Source organism: Mchenga conophoros, linkage group LG18 (assembly GCF_057382185.1).
Source record: "Mchenga conophoros isolate Kocher_MC1m ecotype Shallow Benthic linkage group LG18, M_conophoros_male_GT1.1, whole genome shotgun sequence".
NCBI lineage: Eukaryota > Metazoa > Chordata > Actinopteri > Cichliformes > Cichlidae > Mchenga > Mchenga conophoros.
In genome coordinates this window covers 18,582,045-18,602,953 of record NC_140543.1, presented here as the reverse complement: position 1 = coordinate 18,602,953, position 20,909 = coordinate 18,582,045, and the positions used below count along the sequence as shown (strand labels likewise).

Below are 20,909 nucleotides of genomic sequence, written 5' to 3'. Positions count from 1 at the left end.
AACATTCAAATGGGTTCACCGCAGTTGTTTTTCCGCTATTTATCCAATAAGATCTCCTTTAAAAGACAAGCTGTGTGTGTGTGTGTGTGTGTGTGTCCTGTGAGGAGAAGGGCGGGGGAGGAGACAGCAGCTTTAAACAAACACTAAGTACTGACTTAATATGCCATGTCAACCTGATGTTCTATGCTCTTGGTAAATCATCAACAGCTGTCTGTTGTTTAAAAAAAGTTCTTTGTTTACTCTTTGAAAGGATAATCAGTGGAACAGTGTTTTTGCAAAATCACCTCACCATCATTGCTCCACAAAGGAGTGATGTAAGTGAATGCTAATTTCTCATTTCCGGTAAAAACTTGACTCAAACACTAATAATGACAAATGGACTAAGGTGGCCAGCTAGTGTTCGGACTGTGTGTTCCTGACTGACAGCCCTATCAACCACCAACCGAGATTAGAAATGGCAAACTCCATGAGAGCAGAACATGATAAGTTAAAAGGTTACAAACGGCCAAAAGCGCCAGGGCTGCATAGTTCAAATAAACATCGCTTTCATTTTATTAAAGCGACATTATTTACAATACAGGGCAAAAGTCTGAAGTCAGATAGGTGCTGCAATTTATTGAGAAAAAACATAAAAACAAAACAAAAACAGCGCGTGTACAAATCTACAAAGCTTGAAAGTCAGTGTTTGGTATGGTCACCTTTTTACTTCAACACAAGCTTGATCTTAAGCACCTCTTTTGTTTTTTCCTTAAGTAGTCTTTGGGATTAGTTTTCCGAACTTCCTGAATGACATTCAAAGAGCTCTTCTCTGGATGTTGGCTGCCTTTTGTTCTGTTCTTTGTTAAGATGACCCCACACTGCTTCAATAACGCTGAGGTCCATTGTGGGTTTTTCTATCCAGCTATGCCTTTACTGCATTGGAAGTGCGTTTGGGATTATTGTCATGTGGAAAAGTGAAGCCAATCAGACACTTTCCAGGTGGTACTGAATGGCGGATCAAAATCTCGATGTACTTTTCTGCATTCATAATTCGTCAGTTTTGACAAGATCTCCAACGCCGTGTTTTACAGAAGATTGTACCTCCCGCTGTTGTACCTCTCTCCTGACCTGCTTCGTACATAGTGACGGCAATTTAAACCAAAAACTTTCATAAGACCTGTTGCCACTAATTTTCAGCCCAGCTTTTGTGCCATTTGGCATACTTTAGCCTTTTTATTCCTCTTTCCCTTACTTAGAAATAGCTTCTCATAAGCCACTCTTTCACTCAGACCATTTGTGAAGAGCAAGTGGGGGGTAACTAAATGGTCAAATGCATCTTTCAGGTCCTGTGTCAGGTCTTTGCTGTATTTTTCCTATTTCTTAAGGACATGAATTTCAGATACTGTGACAGGCTGCTGGCTTTTGTTTTTCCATGAACGATCCAGTATTAAGTAGCTGGACAATTAAAAAAAAACAGTCATCTGAAAAAGGTTAGGTAAAAGAATTGGACTGAAAATGAGTGAAACAGCAGCCAAAGTTGAATAAACCCAAATGTAAAAGACTTTCAGAAAACCTTGAGAAATGCTTATTCAGAACCACTTTAAAACATCAGAAGTAAAATATAATCAGACATGAGGGGTGGCTCAAGACTTTTACACAATACTTACTCTTCTTTCTGACAAATTTCATGGCTTTTTTTTTTTTTAAAGAAATGCTCTAAAGAAGAAATGCTTTAAAGAAGTGCTGCAATCGGTCACAGACTGCAAAATGTCCCACATTCTGAGGCGGCCCCTGTGCAAAGATGCCGCCTGGATTGAAAATGTTAGGATGTTACAGCTTATTCCCGTCTCTATATCTGTATCTGCGACTGAAAGGGCACAGGCAACTCACACCTCCAAGAGAAATGAGGAGAAAGTAAAAAGGTTATGAGTGATGTTGCAAAACTCTCTCGCCACTGTGTTTTCAACACACATTGTAAATTTCAAATAAATACACGCTGAAATTCAGCCAGATATATTTTTTTGGGCTTTACTTTTTCATTTCCAGCATTTTGTGCTCCTCCTCTTTTGTAACTGAACTGTGTGTGAACCTGAGATTTAGGTGACGGCCATGCTTAGCTACAGTGTGATCATACCCTAAGTGCATGTTTTTCCATCAGCTGCCACCCACTTGTCTGCAGCACCAGCTCGACGTATAAGCTCTTGCGATATGGAGCTTTTCAGGTCCAAAATACACACTCCCACTCATACCCACCCCTGCTACCCACAGGCCAAGATAATATTTTTTTCCAGTTTTATACTGTACATTTTGATAAACAGTCCATTTAAGCACAAAAACAAGCCCCACCAGCGTAACGCATAAGTAGGCACTGCACTCACCAACAGCACGCTCAAGCACGCAATTCTCATGCATTAGTCCTTTTACCTCAACCTATATCTATTTTCCTACAAACAAACAAACACTTGAAAAAATATCAGCCCTCCTTGGAGGATGGTGCAAGTAGCATAATTTTACTGATTCTCTAAATTGGACTATAGTGAAGCACGCACGCAATATCTGAGGTACATATGTGAACGAAACAAATGCACGATATTAAAATTGCCCTTATTTTAAACCGCACTGAGAAAGTTGTCTAATAACTAAAATACATTTATGGGACAAGTCTCTTGTTTTTATCTATTTCCTTTTCCCCTGGGATGTAATTGCAGACCTATATACAAACAATGCATCACAGAGCTTCTCTACACTATAAAACCGGTTTTAGTTGAATCCAGTAAGATAACAGGTATGATTATGAACACAAAACCAGCGGGGCTGTAAAACAAAATAACATCATAGCATGTTGATCCAATATAAATGCATCCCTCCCCCAAGATTTTACAGGCTGGGAGCTCAGAGGGAGGACAGGGCTGAAATAACATGTACTCAATCTTCTCTATTCACAGCTCTGGTTCGCCACAGTCCACACAAACATTCTTTACATGCTTCATTTTATTAAAATGGTTTTTCTGCCTGTTAGATTACCCCATTGTCTTTCAGCCGCAATAAAGCATAAGCAAGTGAAGACAAAAAACAAAAAACCAAAGAAGAAAGATTTGTGATTGAAATAAAACTCCAAGGTCCTTCAAATTATCTTTGCAGAAAGGCTCGCAAGTGGCTCTGAATCCATCAGATAATAATGACCTCAGTTTAAGATTGGCTGCTGTAATGTGTTTTGTGCTCCAAGTTTTAATCCTCCATGGAGTCTGCACATTACATACCCCGATCTCTCCCCAGACATATTCATAGAAGCACTGTGATTTTGTGTAATTCTAGCTGTATGTGCTCTCGCTGTCTAATTTATTTGAAAACAATTGGTCAAACGCTGTTTAAAAAAAATACAGTAATAATTTAAATGAAAGCAAAAAAACTAATAAAAAAAAAATCTGGAGAATAAAGCTGCCCCCTCGGTTCGATACAAAGTTCGGCTCCTTAATAAGCACATTTTATTTTCCCTTCTGGGTGTGGGTCCCTCTATCACTAGTGACAGGCGTGAAAGGTCAATAACCTTGGCTCATAGCCCTCGTATGGTTAGCAGTGCCGCGAATTAATGGTTCAAGGCGTTATTCCAAACTCTTCAAGTCAGCCAAAGGAAGCTTATCTTCTTCAAAGGTCACAACATTTAGATCACTTAGTGTGACAGCGAAGAACTGACACAGGACCTATATACAGTAAGACCGAGCATATTCTATTTGTGAGAAATCAGATGGAAGGTAGGTGGGATGTTGTTCAGCATCTTCAAATCCAGGCCATACAAAGTGTAACGACTTCTGGTACTCTATCTAAAAAGCTATTGAGGGGCTTCTATTGTGTTTTCAATGAATGTTCAGTTCGTCAAAGTTCAATTTTATTGAGCAATAGTTCAACTCACTACTTTCTGATCTTTAGAAATATACACAAAGGGGAAAAGATAAAGAGCAGAGACGTGCAATTCTCTCGACCAATTCTGACTTTTTCGAATCCACATTCACAGCATACAGAGTGACTTCTGAAACTTCTTTAAGGCCTTATTGAGTTTTTTGTTGTTGTTTTTTAACCTTGAATCACACAACACCCTGTATGGGATAACAGATACACTGTACTTGCCATGCATTTCCCTTGGCTAAAAAAGATCAGTATGAGTGACCAGAAAACAGCAGCACCTGCACGCTGTAAAGCACAGCACCAGTCTAACGTCTGACCCGAAGGTTTTTGTTAAGACTACTTTTTCTGCTTCAGGCGTCAAGAGACTAAACTATGGAAACAGCTGGGATTTCATAGTAGTTTCATGGCCTTGACTGCTTCATGGCATTGGGCAAATTATCTGATCTCACCTTCCACTAGTACAGCTATGATTTTCTTCTTCCAGCTATGTGTTTTTGCCCACCACAACCATCTTGGAATCTAGACAAGTGTGCCAACAGGTTTCCTGCTAATTTAAACAAAGAAAAAAAAACACTGACATGCAGAATAAGATTTCAAAGTTAGGAATGTAAATATTGATTTTAATATTAGTGCTCATGCAGATCTAATGGGCAGCTGCTGCCAGCTCTCTGACACAGGCAGATTCTATCTGCCCAGGATAAAATGATATAAAGCCATAAAGAAAACGAACAAGTACGGAAGAACTCGGGACACTAAGCATGGCCCAGTACTTGGAAGAAAGTGGCCATTAAAATAGTGGCAATACCTGAGCTGCTTTGACAGGTGAGAATAGGCAGACATGTGTAATATGCCCTATAATTGACATCACAATGCTGTTGTTGTTTTTAGGGTAGCTGAATAGAAGTTTTAAGTTTCACCTAAAATATATTTTTGCTTTTAATATTTGAATATCTTGAAGAATAATGCAGAAGTCAAAGGCTTGCAGGACTTGCAAATTCTGCCTGTTTAGACACATTTCATCTGAATCTTGTTAAACATGGATAGATTCTTAAAAGCTGATTTAACATACCTCTGCCTCAAATCTCACTTGTGTTGTAAAAAAAATATACATAATGCCAGTTCGTGCACTCTGCTTAAAATGGGGTTCAAATCTGGGTTAAAATATGTGTGACCTGTGTGTGTGACTTGCATACATAAAAAGGCTAAAGACAGGGCTTGCTCTGTTCGTTATTTTGCACATTTGCAAAAACATATCTCATTAATATTCATTTGAGATCTGCCATTGTTACAGGCAATGTACAACTGACTGCTTCTTTTGTTAAAACTTTAGTTTTTGCAAAGTTTGAAGCTCTGCTTTGGGTCAGTGTCCTGTTGTGGGAGGAAACCAGCTCAAATCACGCAGCATCCAAAGAGTATGGCATTGCATTGTAACAAGGAGTTATATAGCTTCCCTTGTTCAAGTTTTCTTCTGTGCAAACCACACCACTGCTAGCTAAGATCTCATATGAAAGTATAAGTAAGTTTTGCGGTAACATTTATATCTCAGAAATCTTACAGCCACTTCTAGCAAAGCTTTGCTAATGTAGCTACTTGACTGTATAGCTAGCTTACGGTTTCTAGCAAATGCTGTTCAATTCATAAAGAATAGGAAGGACAAAAGCAAGGAAACACACAAATGTCAGAAAAGGTACATTCATAACAAGAGCGATACCAATCGAAATCAGATTCAAACATGCCTGTTCTTTGTTCTTACGTACCTAAGCACCATATATCTTGGTTAAACATGCTTTGAACTATCAGACCTGCAGTTTGCATAACCAATTAGAAAAAAAACAAAAAACATTACCCTTGCAGACCCTGTTCTGCTGAGGAGGCAGTGCAACTGGGGGGGAAAACGGTGACATTCTCCGAGATCTTTAATGTCTTAGTAAATATCGACACAGCTAATATAAACTTAGACAACACAGACCGCAAAGTGATATGTTGCTTACTGCTATAGTGCATGCTCAAATGGAGGCAAGAAATTGCTGTAGGTCAATCATAATATCCCTGGGGTTGGCAGACACTGGTGTCAGCAAGGCCTGGTAACAGTAGATCACTTGAGACGAGTAATACTGTGGGCTACATATGATGAGCCAACAGTTTGTGGGGAGAGAATGTAAAGAAATATTTACAATCGCCAGTCCAAATCAATATTACACTGAAAGCTTTAGGACCTAGTTTGCATATATATATGTTATATATATGTATATATAATATATATGTATTCAACCAAGGTCACTGCAACCAAGAAAGAAAGAAAGAAACAAAGTAAAAGGACTAAATGCTACAGTACTGTCCTTGCATTACCCAATTAAGGCACATCAATCATTATATAGAGCCAGGGGAGTTCCTCCATCTTAAAGCACTCATCATGACGCAGAGGGGGAAGGGAAAAAAGGCGAGTGGTGGAGGTGATAGAGGACTGGATCAAACATGGAGAATGTCACAAGATACAACCTAGCAAGTCATAAGAGGCTAGTGTCCAGAAAAATGCTGGTGCATTGAAATTTCAGCTTGCAGCAGAACACAATAGTTGAACTGGCCTCTTCCTAAGCAGGATACTGGGCCTTTGTGAACACGGCGACAGTATGTGGGTCAATTAATCTATCCATGCTTCAAATTTCACTTGTTTGCTTTTGTCAGAGGAATAATACAAAGCCAATTCTTGTAGTCTCTTGATTTTGAGGCTTGAAATATGTGAGATATGTGTGTCACTTGCATACATAAAAAAGGCTAAAGACAAGGCTTGTTCAGTCTTTATTTTGCACAAACTATCTCATTAATATATTCATTCGAGTATTAGCTTCCTGGTTTGACCCTGCGCTCAAAGACTGCATTGTCTGCCCGCTGTCTGTCGTTCGTAGCTATGCAAGACAGGTAATGCCGACGACTTTTACACCTGAGCAGTAAGTGAATGCCTACTTTTCTGGTGGAAAGCAAAAAAGGCTGGAGTTAAATGTAACGCCTTACGAACAAAAGATTTAACAAGAGTGAGAAGCAGCGGGGGGAGTGGGAGGGGCTTCCTTTCACATGCCTGCCAGCATAAACGTGAGGACTCCGTGCACTCATGTAGCTTAACATAATGAGAAAAACAAGCACAGCACAGACAGAAACTGTGGGCAAAATCGAACAGGGTTATTGCACAATAAACAGCTGGAGAAACACTACAAAGAGCGCTTTCTCTGTAGAGACAGAATCTGTGAAAGAGACGTGGAGTTGTTTGCTCTACCAGCCAAAAAAAGGCTCTCCCACAGAAGAAAAATGACGCTGAAATCCACAAATCAGACCCTAGAAAAGAAAACAATTCAATCCAAAGTGATGATGTATTGTCTTCTAGGTGCAAGCTGGCATTTTCTTTTTTTTTTTCCACACTGGTTCTAGCATTTCACTTGTGAAAAATAATACTAGCCCAGTTATATAGAGACATATATGCAGAAAGTCAGGTCAATACAGCTATTTATACATGGCCTCATTACACGGCGGGGTCATCTATTGCACGTTCTGGGTGTTCTTCACATTAAATAAAACATATCAGAACCACTGCGCCAGGCATTCATAATCACAATAACTAGGAATGTTCCAGATCTTTTTCATGTCACTAGTAACTGCAAACGTGGCAAGATAAAAACTCATAAACTCCCTTAACCTTCATATGATCACGTGAAGGAATTCTATTGTGAAATCCCTGCTTCTCAAATCCATCTTCAATCACTGCGCTTTGAAAACAGACATTAAAATTGTGATTTGGCAAATGGAGTTCCACGTGTACACTATGCGAGAGGCAAAGGACCATTTACGACACACCAGTCACAGTCAAAATTATATAGCACGGCCTGACAGCCGATTTTCTGTCAAATCTTATGTTAACAGAGCCTTTAAACCTAGCTGGTTATAGAAGCTTCAGTCACCATTATACTTCGTCACCTCCACCTCCACCGAGACCTCTCTGGGCAGAACAAGCTAATTATATGCCAAGGTCGAACTTCCTACGCACACACACAGGCATGACAGAAGGGCAACTTAACTACTTCCAAGTGTCAGTGGTATGCTGTTAGGTGCCCATTGTAGAGGGCAGGGCCTGTAACTGATAAGAGGGACATGAACTGAGGCGATAAGAAGCTTCAAGCCAGTGTCTGCCCATTTGCCTCCAAATATGGAGCATTAATTTGATACTAGCTTTGATTCGGAGAAAACTTCAGCTAAGTTCAGACACCAATAAAATGCATCCTATAAAATCATGCCGCACAGCAGGCTCAGGAAGCGCACACAATTTAGCTACAAATAGGTGTATTTGCTTTCATACGCTAACATTACTAGTATTTCACTGTTACAGTATAGCCTTAGGATTGCAATGGAGCTATAATGTTCTGACAAATGACTGCGATGTTATTACCAATGGCACTCCAGTCACTCTGTTTCCTTGTTATATTGCCGGCAACTTACAAGAGGTTACTCTCCAAAACCATTTGCTGCCAAGATTCAATCTGTCGTCACAATATGTGGTGGTTATCTAGGCCACGCTGCTCCCAGGAAAGAAAAGGTAGAGTGAAGTCAGATGAAAGCAAATGTATGCAGGCTGATAACAATAAAGAATAAAACAAATTCAACCCGAACCCGACAGTGATTCTTTAGCTGGGAATTGGAGCGCAGCCTTCATTACAACATATTGATCTCAGCAAACAAAGACCCTGAATTCATTGATTCACTTTGAGAAAAAAAAAAAGAGGGAGGCAGGGGCAGCGGACTGCTCTTTTGAACAAAGTTATAGTGAAAGTGCTGCCTTAGCTTAAAAAAATGAAGGGAGGTAAAAAGAGAAAGATGGCCATGGTCCCGTTGTTCCGCAGCGACAAAGAATATACATGAAATACAAAGAAAATATAATATAAAGGACGAGCGTCTCCTCGTAGTGCTCCTAATTTTCCCATACTGCATGGTAGTTACTCTGTGCCTATGGATCCCGTCTCGAAAATGAATTTGAATATCAATAAAGTCATTTTTTGAGATTAAAATGCCAAGTGCTGCCACAGAGTTTCAAAAAATAGATCCATCTCACACATCCCAAAAACAGAGATCTCAACAGCTCAGTAAATATCCTGTTTCTCCTGTTTTTCGGAGTTATCAGTAAATATTTCAACAAACAAAAGAGCTCTATAGATTTTTCCTAAGGCAGATCCATACAACTCTCGGTCCACTCAACAAAAACCATAATAGTTACCTACTGTCCATCATGCTGTTGGAGGGCAAATGCTTAGAAACCTGCATACGTCTCAAAAACCCTAGGTTTTAAATTTGCGTTTGTGTCTCTAAGTGATGAATGATCATCTCTGCGGGTCAGAATAACATAAGGTAGAAGTGCTATGCATTTGCGGCCTCCCCCGGTGATGGGTCAGGACCTTTTTGGCTGGTATTCCATTTATCTATACTTCATCAGGAAACCCCCGACAACCTCATTCCCAATTTGAGGCTAGGCAGAAAGGTTGAGTGTGTTGCTGAGCACTAGGTCCAGTTTACAGAGCAGGTCGAGCAGGGTCATGTCTCACCAAACACTGGGGCCCCTTGAACACATATGAGTGGCCCCGGCTGTATTAGAAAGTTAACACAGAGCAGAGAGACAGAAAAACAACATACTGGGTTTATCTGGTTCAGAATTTTAGAATTTCCAAACAGATTTGTTCTTCTGCCAAAAGAGTAAAATCGGTTTGTCTAAAAGGTTTGCAAACATAGCAAAGAGGTGCATTTAGTCAAAATAATACATTTACTACAAATTCTAAGATATATTTAGCCTGGAAACATTTTCCTGATGTATTCTACTCGCTGATATTGATGCTGCTTTTTTCAATCCCTTTATTAAACCGGTCAACTGTAAATCCATCCTCCAAGTCATGCGTGGAGCCAGCCAGCCAACTGGGCCCTCTTGACACCAGCACATTTAAAGCACTTGAACCAAGGCCAAAGCTGACTATAAACATACTTCTTTTTCATCACCAGAGCTCCCATAATTGTCAAGAAAATAAGTGAAACTCGGGGCTCAGGGGTGGAGGAAAGAAAAATGAAAGCAGCATAGAAGGTTGGGAGGGGGTGGGGATAGCAGAACAGCAGCATAAGAGAGTGTATTAAACTCAATTAAGCTTTTGGGCTTTTCATTAACCCAGTTTTTAGGGAGGGAAACCTCTGCTGAATAATGCTTCAACAAACTCGCTTTGCAACCCTGCTTTAAAGGCTTCATCTAGAAAAAAACGGCACAATGTGTGTCAGCTCTCCAAAGCCGCAAGGATTCCATTAGAAACCCAGGAGCAAACCACCCACAGCCGCAGCCTACCTGAAATTAAATGCAATTTAGTAAAGTCACTTTGTCAAACAACTAAACTAGATAAGGGGGAAGCACTGCCTTCACATGTGTGATGGTCTGATAATAAACAACTATGTTTGGTCATTTCTCTTCGGTAGTATCAGGCCAAAGCAAATATTCCGGCCTAAAAGCAAGGTCATATCCAGCCCCGTGGAGACATAGCGCCCAACTGCCCATGCCTGATGTGGTTTGGCATCTACAAACAATGAGCACAGCCTCCCTTGAATGGCTCATTGTAGAGGAATCCTCATAAAAGAATAGTTGTACTCCCTGACTTTTCTGTGTGTTGCTCCGCCATGTTACTTTGATGCAATTAATTATTACCAATCTAATGAAAATCAATGGGCTTTCACGTGGTTAGCAAACAGTTAAAGTCTGCTTTACACAAACCTGATTAACGCTTACTACTAAATACACATTGTTAACTGGCTGGCCACAGTTCCTATCATTAAATCCACAGGATGTCTTTAAATTAGCGCATACAATGTCAGCAGTTTCCATGTGAACCGCCACCATTTCCAGGTCTTACAGGCCTCGGGATGTGTATTGTCATTCAATGGCAAAGACGACGCTGCAATTAGATGGGACAAAGATGTCAGACGACTCACCTCCGAGGTGTCTAATGCATCTGGGGTCAAATGCAAAATCATATGATCAAAGGACTCATGTTACTGACACCAGACGCAATGCACTGATAGTATTACATGGGCCACTCCAGAAGATCCTCTTTCAAATAAACTAATCAAACCATCAGACATCTGGTGACCCTTCACCAACAACTTAAAGAGAAAACTTTGCATACTGAAATGAACCTTCATTGGTTAATCAGCTACTCCACAATTCAGCCAGTGTCTTTCCGATTCGTTATTTAAAACCTCCAGGCTCACAATTGACGACGTTAATGAAATGCGAGGAAACATAAAGCGTCAGCCTGCTCAGCGTGGCTAAAAAAGCATTAGTTAAAAAAATAAAAGCTTGCTAGTGAAAAGCAATATTCTACACCAGCATGGTGAAAGCAACGTTGTAAAACTTTGGGAATACTCTTCACACTGTGGGGGCTTTGTCTTTCAAAACATGCCACAGGAGATTTTCATTAGAGAATGCAGTTTCATTAACATCATCCCACGCTGCTGAGCTCTGCTGCATTACAATGACACAGGAGTGCCCCACTCTGTCAAGGAAATCTCCACAGAGCAGCAATGTGTCTGGGGGAGGGGAGGGCAGAGAAAAGAGGAGGTAAGGGGGGTAGTGTGGGGGCAAACAAAAGAGAACCTGATTACCCCCAGTCACGGCTCATCCACGAGCCGACGGAGGGAAATCCATCACCTGCTGGATCAAACAGGAACTTGTGCACAAGGTAAAGCCCAGTGAAAGCTGCACCCACCCATCGGAGCACTCTCTTCCCTCGCTCCTTTCTTTCTTCCCTCGGCACTGCTACCCCGCCACCTCCACCCCACAGACTCACACCAACGGCAGCGTGCGAGTTTTAGGCACGCGCTGTGAAATCGAGAATGTTTACTAGTCCAAATGACCTCAAGGCTCTAACCCTTCTGATGGCACAACGGTGATATATTCCACTTTTATTACCGTCTCCAGACCTGCGTACCATTTCACAGTAGCTGCATCCTCATTTCACCAATATTAAACTCCAAAGAAGCAGTATTGGTCATGCCTGCTGCAACGTAATGAACTGCTACTTTCTTGTTTGCACCAGTTTATATGCTGGAAAAAACATAAAACCCACTTCTGTGTTCAGCAAAGAAGGACTACTGCTGTAACAAACATTCCCCAGGATATTTAAATTGCTGTTATTACTGCTATTGAGTGGGCTTAGCAGTGTCACCCTGTAGTTGAGAACACTACCATTGTAGCAGGAACTTTTGAGTGTTTGACCTAACAGGCAAAATGTTTAACGAGTTTGATTGAAATCTGTACAGAAGTGATGATAAATTATGACAACACATTGCAATGCAATGGCATAAGATAATGAAAATGATTCATCCCTTCATTGGAAGGCAGGGAATGTTTAATAACTAAACTATTTGCTTGATTAACGTTGTGTAAGTGTTCGAATGTGTGAGTAATTGGGTTTCAACGCTTTGCAACAGGAGTCACATCTTCACTGGATTCAACAAGTTTTGATCCACCAGATATTAGTTGCTAAAAAGGTAAACTAAAAATAATAATAATACTAATGTAGCCACAGTGTTTGCCCAGCAGTCAGCTAACAATGTGCCTGGTTTTCAACTTGCTCTGAGATGAGAAAAAAAACCACCATGCAAGCAAAGCAGAAAAGAGCCATAAAAAGCTGAGGCAAATTTAAGCTGGTTTACAAGGCAAACTACATGACTTGCAATACCACAGAACAGCACTAAAGCTAATTGTTTAAATCTGTCAGGCTTGTTCTGATCCTCCCTGAATTGTACCACATGGAGGTAGGTGAGCACGCTCAACTGATATGCATGCATGCACACACTCGCACCCTCAAGGAGAGACATAACAGGGCAAGGAATGTTTCACTACTTACCGTTAAAAAGGGGCTGTCCTTTCTCGGTGATATCTGGCACCACAACCTTGTATACATCTTCAGAGAAGCCTGGCCTGCATGGTGGGGCACCCCTGCCCTCTGCTGCAATCTGTAATAGTGGGGTGGGGGTGGGAAAGGGGCAACAATGTCATAAATCAACCTTCAGAAATGCACTCCTGTTGCCTCCGAAACCCCTTGGTCACGTTCTGAAGTCCCTACAGTTGTACAAAAGCATCTGTTGTTTTTATAGCAGGGACCGCAATTAGGATAATGAGGCCAAAAGGGTTAAGCATTAGCCAAAAAGCATGGCTAGGCAAGAACAAGCTCCATTTGTCTCTGTGTAGGGGCCCAGGCACAGGGTAATAGCCAACACTCTTGGCCAGCCCCTCTGATCAACACACTACTCTAGACAAACACTCTTCACTTTGAAGTACAGGAACAAGGGAATAAAAAGTAAATGCTAACAATCCACTGTTGAGGGAATAAACATTTACGTGTGAATGTCTGAATAAACACCCTCAAACCACAGCGTTTTCTAAAGACTCTGCGAGGTTGTGACTGATCAATATGTTCCTTTTTATATCCCCCCCCAATTTCAAGAAGAAAGCTGTAGTTGGGGGGACAAGATATTTAGAGAGTAATGTGGCTGTTGTAAAGAAAGAAAACAAAGCTTATGAAACTTGTGTTTCCATAAAGAGTGAGTTTTGCGCCAAACAAAGAAAACAGCGACTGTGAAGAACACACGCAGGGTATACTTATTAAGAAAAAATGCTCTGGTCTCCAGGCATGCCCAAATGTAGCCAACTAACAGCTCTTAGGAAGGGAGGCCTGGCCCTGTTTCTTTGCGTGCACTCTCAAAAGAATGTAAGACGAGAGGAGCCCCGCTGAAAAAGAGCATTGTGAGTATCCGTGCCACTTGCCATTCTTAATCAGAGGAATTTAAATGGAAAATGCTGGCAGAGAGGAAGGGTTGGGGGAGCAGGAGGAGGAGCAGAGCTGGAAGTCTGGCACGTTAGAATAAGGGATGTATATTTCTAGATACAAATGTTAACATAAATCACAGTTGCAGTTTTTTCAGATCCCAAAAAGCTTTCATTTAACTGCCTGATTGCTTTTTCCCCTGTTGCTCAAAGTGTCTGACTAATGAAAATAAATACATTTCCACAAGTCACCCCATTACACAGAGGGGTTCCAACCTTAAGGCTGGACAACAATCATTATCCCATCACTGAGGTGAAATTACCACAATAACATGTAGTCGGCTACTTTTCATTGTTCATCTTAAAGACTTTTCTTTTCTACCACAGATGCAATTAACTCGCCCGGGGGGACAGAGACACGCTGCAGCAATCTACATAAATATTAAACCAAACTAAATATAACCAAGTCATAACTAGGTTAACGTGGGCCTGTATCGCCCAACTGAGAACACATTAGCCTGCAAAATGATTGCAAATCATCCAAATGATTATTTTCTTTGTTTTTTTGGCTAAAATGCGCACGCAGCATCTCTTGAAAAAGAAGAAAAGAAAGAAAGAAGCCATTTAAGTCAAAGCCACTTTACAGCGGATTTTTGTGTACTGTTTTTATCAAACTGCACACAATGTAAAGTGGCCGCTGGAGGGTCTAAGCACCGTGCCCGACTTCCCCAAACTCAACATTAACAGCGTCGCTACGAAAGAAAACAAGCGGAGAAACTGTCCGGTGTAACTCCTGCTGGAAGCCGCTTTACACGTTACATTACCTGCAGTCCTGCCAAGACCAGCAGCAGAAGCAGACCGCTGCCCTCGTGTAAGGAACACATTTGGACGCCCGTGAATGCTTAATTCCCTCCGAATCCGTGAAAAGAAAGGGAGAGAAAAAAAGAAATTTAAAAATTAAAAAAAAAAAAAGAATATCCCGCTGACTCAAGTACAGCCCTCGATGGAGAAAAAAAGAGAGATCCTTCTACGACAAAGGCAGGAGCAGCGGCAGCATGTAGCAGCCTCCTCCTCTGTCTCTATCTATCCAGTCCGTAGCTGACGGAGGGAAGAGCACTGCCTGGTACTGAGGCTGCTGCGCCCTCCCATCCAGTCCGACACGAAAACGAAAAAAAAAAAAAAGCCCCGGCCACTAGTCTATAAACCGCCCATCTCACTGTCTCTCCCTGCCGGTGACACAGCCAATTTCACTATTGGAAAGGAGCGGGTTCTCTTTAGCTATCTCGTCTAATGACTATTGACATGGCATTTTTATTGCTGTTGTTGTTCTTGTTGTCTGTCTTATAGGTAAAGTATGCATCAAATGAAAGTATGCTTTCAAACGTAGAAGAAACAACTATAGGTTTACATTTCCAGCCTGAAAAGATACACGATTACAAAACTGCTAATTGGACATTAGTGTCCTGATTCCAAACGCAGTATATGGTTTTCATATACATAGGTATTAAAAAGTTTTAGTAGTGTATCAAACCAAAGACTCACACAGTTATTTAGCGATGATTGCCACACATTTAGTGGAGCATTTTGGTATTTCCTTATAGTTTCCCAGCCAAACTCTTTGGTCATTGGCTCCAGACTCCTCTGAGAAAGAAAATGCTTTTTGAATGTCATGGGCATCAGTAAACCAGTTAGCTGTCTGTCAGCTGGCATGAAAAACAGCCCAGATTTTACCGATCATTAGGTGTGACATTCAGATCACACCAGCCCTGGGATAAATATTGTTTGCTGCATGTTACATCCTAAGGATTATCATTTATCTTAATGGCCTGGCCCCCTCCTACCTCTCGGAGCTACTACAAATCAAATTCAAATTCAAATTTTATTTGTCACGTACACAGTCATACACAGTACGATATGTAGTGAAATGCTTGGACAACTGCTCGTGACCTAAAGAAAACAAAAAAAGGAAAGGCTATGAATAAGATAGGAAATAAATATGAAAAATTAAAAAGGGTAAATTTAACTAGGAAGGAATAAAATATAAATTAAGGTTAAAAATGAAATAACTGTACAACACAAATTAGAATGAAGGGTAAATTTAACTGGGAAGAATAAGATAAAATATATAAATTAAAGTTGAAAATAAAATAACTGTACAACAAAATACACAATACACAATATATAGAACTATATAAGAATGTATGAAGAAATCTAAATATAAATAAATATATACACAATAACAGCAGCTGTACAAGTATTAACTGGAAATGAAGAATATAGTGACCAGTGTTGTGCAAAAACAATGTCCAGAAAGTCCAGTGTGTGTGTATACAACCATATACACCTCCCCGTTCCCTTAGGTCCGCCAATCAGCAGCTCCTTAAGGTACCAAAAACTAAGTATAAATCTAAAGGTGATCATGCTTTTGCTGTAGTTGCTCCAAAGTTGTGGAATGATCTACCCTTGCATGTTAGGCAGGCCTCTTCTCTCTCTGAATTTAAAAGTCTTCTTAAAACATATTTATTCGCTGAAGCCTTTGGCATTGATTAGAGGGGTTGACTCAATTTGTTTTGACATGTTTCAATTTATTTTAGTTTTTTAGTTATTTATTTGATCTTATCTCATTTTAATTTTCTTTACTTATGCTTTTAGCATGTACAGCACTTTGTGAACTCTGGTTTTATGTTAAAGTGCTTTATAAATAAAGGTGGTATGGTATGGTATGGTATTTATCGGTGATTAGGGTGTGAATCTGCTTTGGTTATCCTTTATTGATATCTCTCTCTCTCTCTCTAACACACACACAAACACATGTGCACATGCATATACACTGAGCACCCCATCACAGGCTAACAAGCTCATTGTTTCATAAATGGCTCACTCGTTCTGGAATTTGGAATTCTGCAGTCTATTCATCTTTCCTCAGCTTAGAATTTGCAAGCAAAGATATTTTTTTCATGTTCCACTCAAAGACACAATGAATAATTCTCTTAAATTGCCTCCTCATGTGATACAGCCTGATGAAGGTTAAGTCACCTGGGTTGTGCTGCTGACACCTAATTAACTATCATGAGATAGCTCCACGAAAGAGATCGCATCTGAGATATTTTATTTCTGTAGATGGGGGAGAGGGAAAAAAATACTTATTCCATCTGCAAATAATAAACAAAGGCTGACTTTCGGTTCACCCCCTCCTGGGCAATCTATTGTTTTCCAAGTTATTGGCGGTTTCAGGTACAGACAAGTAGGCGTGTGATGCTGCCTCCACTCCTACAAATCAAACCATCCACTCCTGAGAGTCTGTTGTAATCCTAAATCAACAGCAAGCACCATTAAATTCCTCTTACACGCAACACACATACACACATACGAGAAGCAAACGATGTGTAGTTTTGTTTTTTTAAGTGTGTCTGTGAAGGTTCTCAGTCATCCAGGTCATTGTAGTCAAAGCTTGCAAAGAAAAGCGTCTGGACTTCTTTAAGTTGTTTCACCTCTCATCCGAGAAGCTTCTTCAGTTTTTTAAGTGCTTCCTTCTTGCAGAAATGGGACTTAAGTCACCTCTGACTCTTCTGTTATCAATTAACACGCCTGATGATTAAAAGTAATAATTAAACCGTTCATTAATGTAAACAGAAGAAGAAGAAGAAGAATGCACATCAAAAATGAATATAACACACACCTGTCACAGATAAACTGTTGTGGTCACGTTTCCCTTTCTTTCGTCGATTAAGGAAAGCCAGTTATTTACCAAAGGCAGCCACATTTCACGTGCCCTTCCTTTCTTTGCTGTGACAGAATAGGGCAAGAGATCAAACCGAATGACCTGCTGATAATTGATATCACATTTTGTACAAATTGTTACATTTATGTAATCTAATTGAGAGTGGGATCAAAATGCTCCATCTCTTTGATTAATGCAGAGGCGGTTATCTTTCATCAGTACTTGTCTAGGCAGGGACGGGAGGAGGCGTTAGTGGGAATCCAATTTGGACTTGGTGCATTCAATCAAACAATATCACATTGCATGATGCATAATACCAATCTGAGACCCCCAAGAAGTCTTCGTGCAACACATGTTTTGGCTTCAAAATGTAGAGGAGAACATTTTTGCCATCAAGGTCACTTTGCAGTCTGTGGATAATATATTCTCCGGCCTGAGCGACTCTGTGTGCAGACAGATAACTTTGTTTTGCAAGCGTGTGTGAGGCAGCTATATGATGCATGTTGGTGGTGATGCTGACACTGCTGTTGACTCTCATAAGCACAGGTGTCTGGGGGCCGGTGGCCCGGAGGAGCCCTCGATTCCACACCTTTTAGTCTGCACAATTGGATGTTGTGTGGTGTATTGCAGCACGGTGGCCTTGACCGCACTGGAAGAAAAATGGACGAGGTCAGCAGCACTTTCACATCCGCGGCACTTCTTCATGCTGACTTTGTGTTGATACAGGAATATGACACAGTTCACCCTCTGCTCGCACATAGTGTAATGCGGAGCTTAGGCATTTACTTGCGAAAGCCAAATTTACTGTATATCACAATATTCAATGACACTTGTGGGCCCAGCTTTGTATCTTGCAAATGGTAGTATTTAGCATTGAAATATATTCCCTTTGGGTAAAAACACACATATTTTGACCTCCTTCAACAATTGGCTAATTACATTGTCACTGTCATTGTCCTATGCATGTCAAAGGTTGCTTTGGAACAAATTAGTGAGCGGAAAGGAGCACCTCAACGCCATTATCAATTTCAATCAAGCTTCATTGTTATGCATTCAATAAAGGATCTCTAAGGACCGTCGTATTGCTCTGATTATTCTCCTCTCATTCCAAATCAGCTCATTGAGTCTTTTATTCCATTTGAACAATAGAGCCAAAAAGAGACGTGGTGTAGCTGCAACTCTGTATAGCATGTACACAGATATATGCCTGTTTTTTTCCTGCTTTTTACAATGATTTTTAGCAAGGTTTCCGCTTCGCATCCTCCACATAGTGCGTGGCATGTTGACGAAAATATTGCACGGTTACTTGGCTGAAGTTTTGTAACCTTGAAAGGATCTGATTATATTTTATTATTTGCAAAGTGACAAACAGCAAGGGAGACATGCACGAAAATTTCTGCTGAGCATTTTCTCTCTGTAATTTCTTGTGAAAAGACATGTCAGTAAAGCAGCTTGGTGCCACCCCCTTTGTCGACAAATAAAGGCAAAATGCTGCTTTGCAAGCAGCTCTGGCAATGTCTACGGAGTCACGGGGCTTTTACAAGTGTGTGTCTGCCCCAATTTATGGATTGCAGTTTTTTGCTGGAGGCCACATCTGTCTGCTGCATGCTGGTGTGCCACACAGATCTAATAGTGATTGATTGCCTGATTGAGGGAAATTGTGTTGAACTCCCAAGCAACCCAAGGAGAGAAGAAAACATCTTTAATTAGTGATGCAATAAAAGTGTGGCTATTGATTTGTAATGGCACACACATGTGCAAAAAGACACTTATCCCAATTATTTATTGTTCAGAGTTCAGCTTAGAGTGTTAGCGTGCTACATTTGCTCATTAGCACAGAACCCACAGTCACCTACAGTACAAGCTAATGGGAGTGTTCTGTCATTAGGCGCTGAGACATCTTAGTCTATCCACAGACCCAACCCACAAACATGGCATAAAATATCTGCCATGCACATCCTAATGGTAATGAGAAAAGCAGCTTAACAAGTTTCCTTTACACGTCTGTGATTCTGTCACTTGAGCTTTTGGAGCAAAACTTGAAAGTTTGCTTTAATAAATAATGCTGTCATATCACCATGTTATCTTATATGACAGATCAAAGTAAGGCTTCTGCAAAAAAACACACATACATATACAGACACTCACAGCACTCGACTGCATGGCCACACTGCATTGCCTAAATGATAAGCTAATGCAGGGAGACTATCAATTTCCAAATTGACACATAACATTTCTTTTTATTCTTTTAACATTCCTCCTGAGCTTTCTGAAATCTGTTGTCTCTTTTGTCTTCAGTATTTCCAGCTCAAAAATGTATTTTCCCTTATCACTATTGATCTGCAAGAAGACAAGGTCTTTGGCCGTGACAGCCCAGCCCATATGATTTAGGAGTGGACCAACAGCCTGTCTAAGCACAGGGGCATCAGTGGATTTACACGAAGGCTGGTGCTGCTGCTGATCTACCCCTTGCATCTCCCTCTACCTCACACTGGGCTTTCTTATTAGGAGCTTAATTTTGGAGGCAGTTGGGGAATAAGACAGTTTTTTTTCCTGTAATCACAGAGGTAATGAGATTAGAGGTTATCCCAATAAATGCTTGATTTTGGGGTTTTTTTTTGGTTATCTTCATGTTTTCAGCTGGGAGAGTTTAGTTTTCACATTTATTAGATTGCTTTAATGCAAATGAAGGAGAAGCCTGGTAACAAAAATGTGTTAATAATTACTGCAGGCTTAAAAAGGTGGCAAAGGTCTGGCTTGTTCTTGGAGTTTGTCAGATTGCTTAAAGCGGTACAGTGTGTTCATTACAATTACAAGGGGAACAAATTATAAAAAGAAAGTTTGTGAATATAAAACATCATCATAGTGTATCATTATAGATTAAACATAGAAAATTAAGATGCTTATTTTTAATATAAAACCAATCGTCTTAGGGACAACCAAATTAAGATCATTATGAATTTTACTGAAGACAACATTGTTGATTTGATACATTATAGTGTGCTCTAATGAGATTAAAATATGATCCTCGTTCACAGTAATTGTCATAGTACCTACTCCAACACGCTTGCCCGTGGATATTAGTATTTATTTTTTCCCCATTACCGGTAGTATGAACAGGATTATTGTCTGGTGCAAAATGCTATCTTTACAGCTCATTAGCAGTCAGCAGGTTATCAAAAGTGATGTTTTTCTTTCATTAACTTTGAAAATATTGCTGCACTTTTCATCTGGAACAGATAATTGCTGAAAAATAAAGCACCTAAAAATGAGCAATATAGAGAAGGTTGTAATGCATTGTTGTTCATTCTGTGATTCTGCCTGGATTTCATCCAGTGATAGACTTGTGTTTGCCTTCAATATGTGCAACTCTCTGCCATCCAAAGAAACAAAAACAAATAAAAAAACGATCCACTGATGTCAATAAGAAAATGCATTTTTTTTGTTAAACTAATGGTAGTTTTTGTA

At 40.3% G+C, this 20,909-nt stretch overlaps 1 protein-coding gene across 1 annotated transcript in view; it reads right to left on the bottom strand.

Moving 5' to 3' along the window:
- Positions 1-14,848, bottom strand: part of cdh2 (cadherin 2, type 1, N-cadherin (neuronal)) — a 60,683-nt gene extending 45,835 nt beyond the window's left edge. Inside the window, exons 1-2 of the mRNA XM_085253304.1 lie at positions 14,545-14,848; positions 12,801-12,909 (exon numbers count right to left, since the gene is read on the bottom strand). Of these exons, the coding sequence (XP_085109430.1) occupies positions 12,801-12,909; positions 14,545-14,604 (169 nt within the window). The 5' untranslated portion in view covers positions 14,605-14,848. The remainder of the gene's footprint in view (positions 1-12,800; positions 12,910-14,544) is intronic.
- Positions 14,849-20,909: the final 6,061 nt, after the last annotated feature.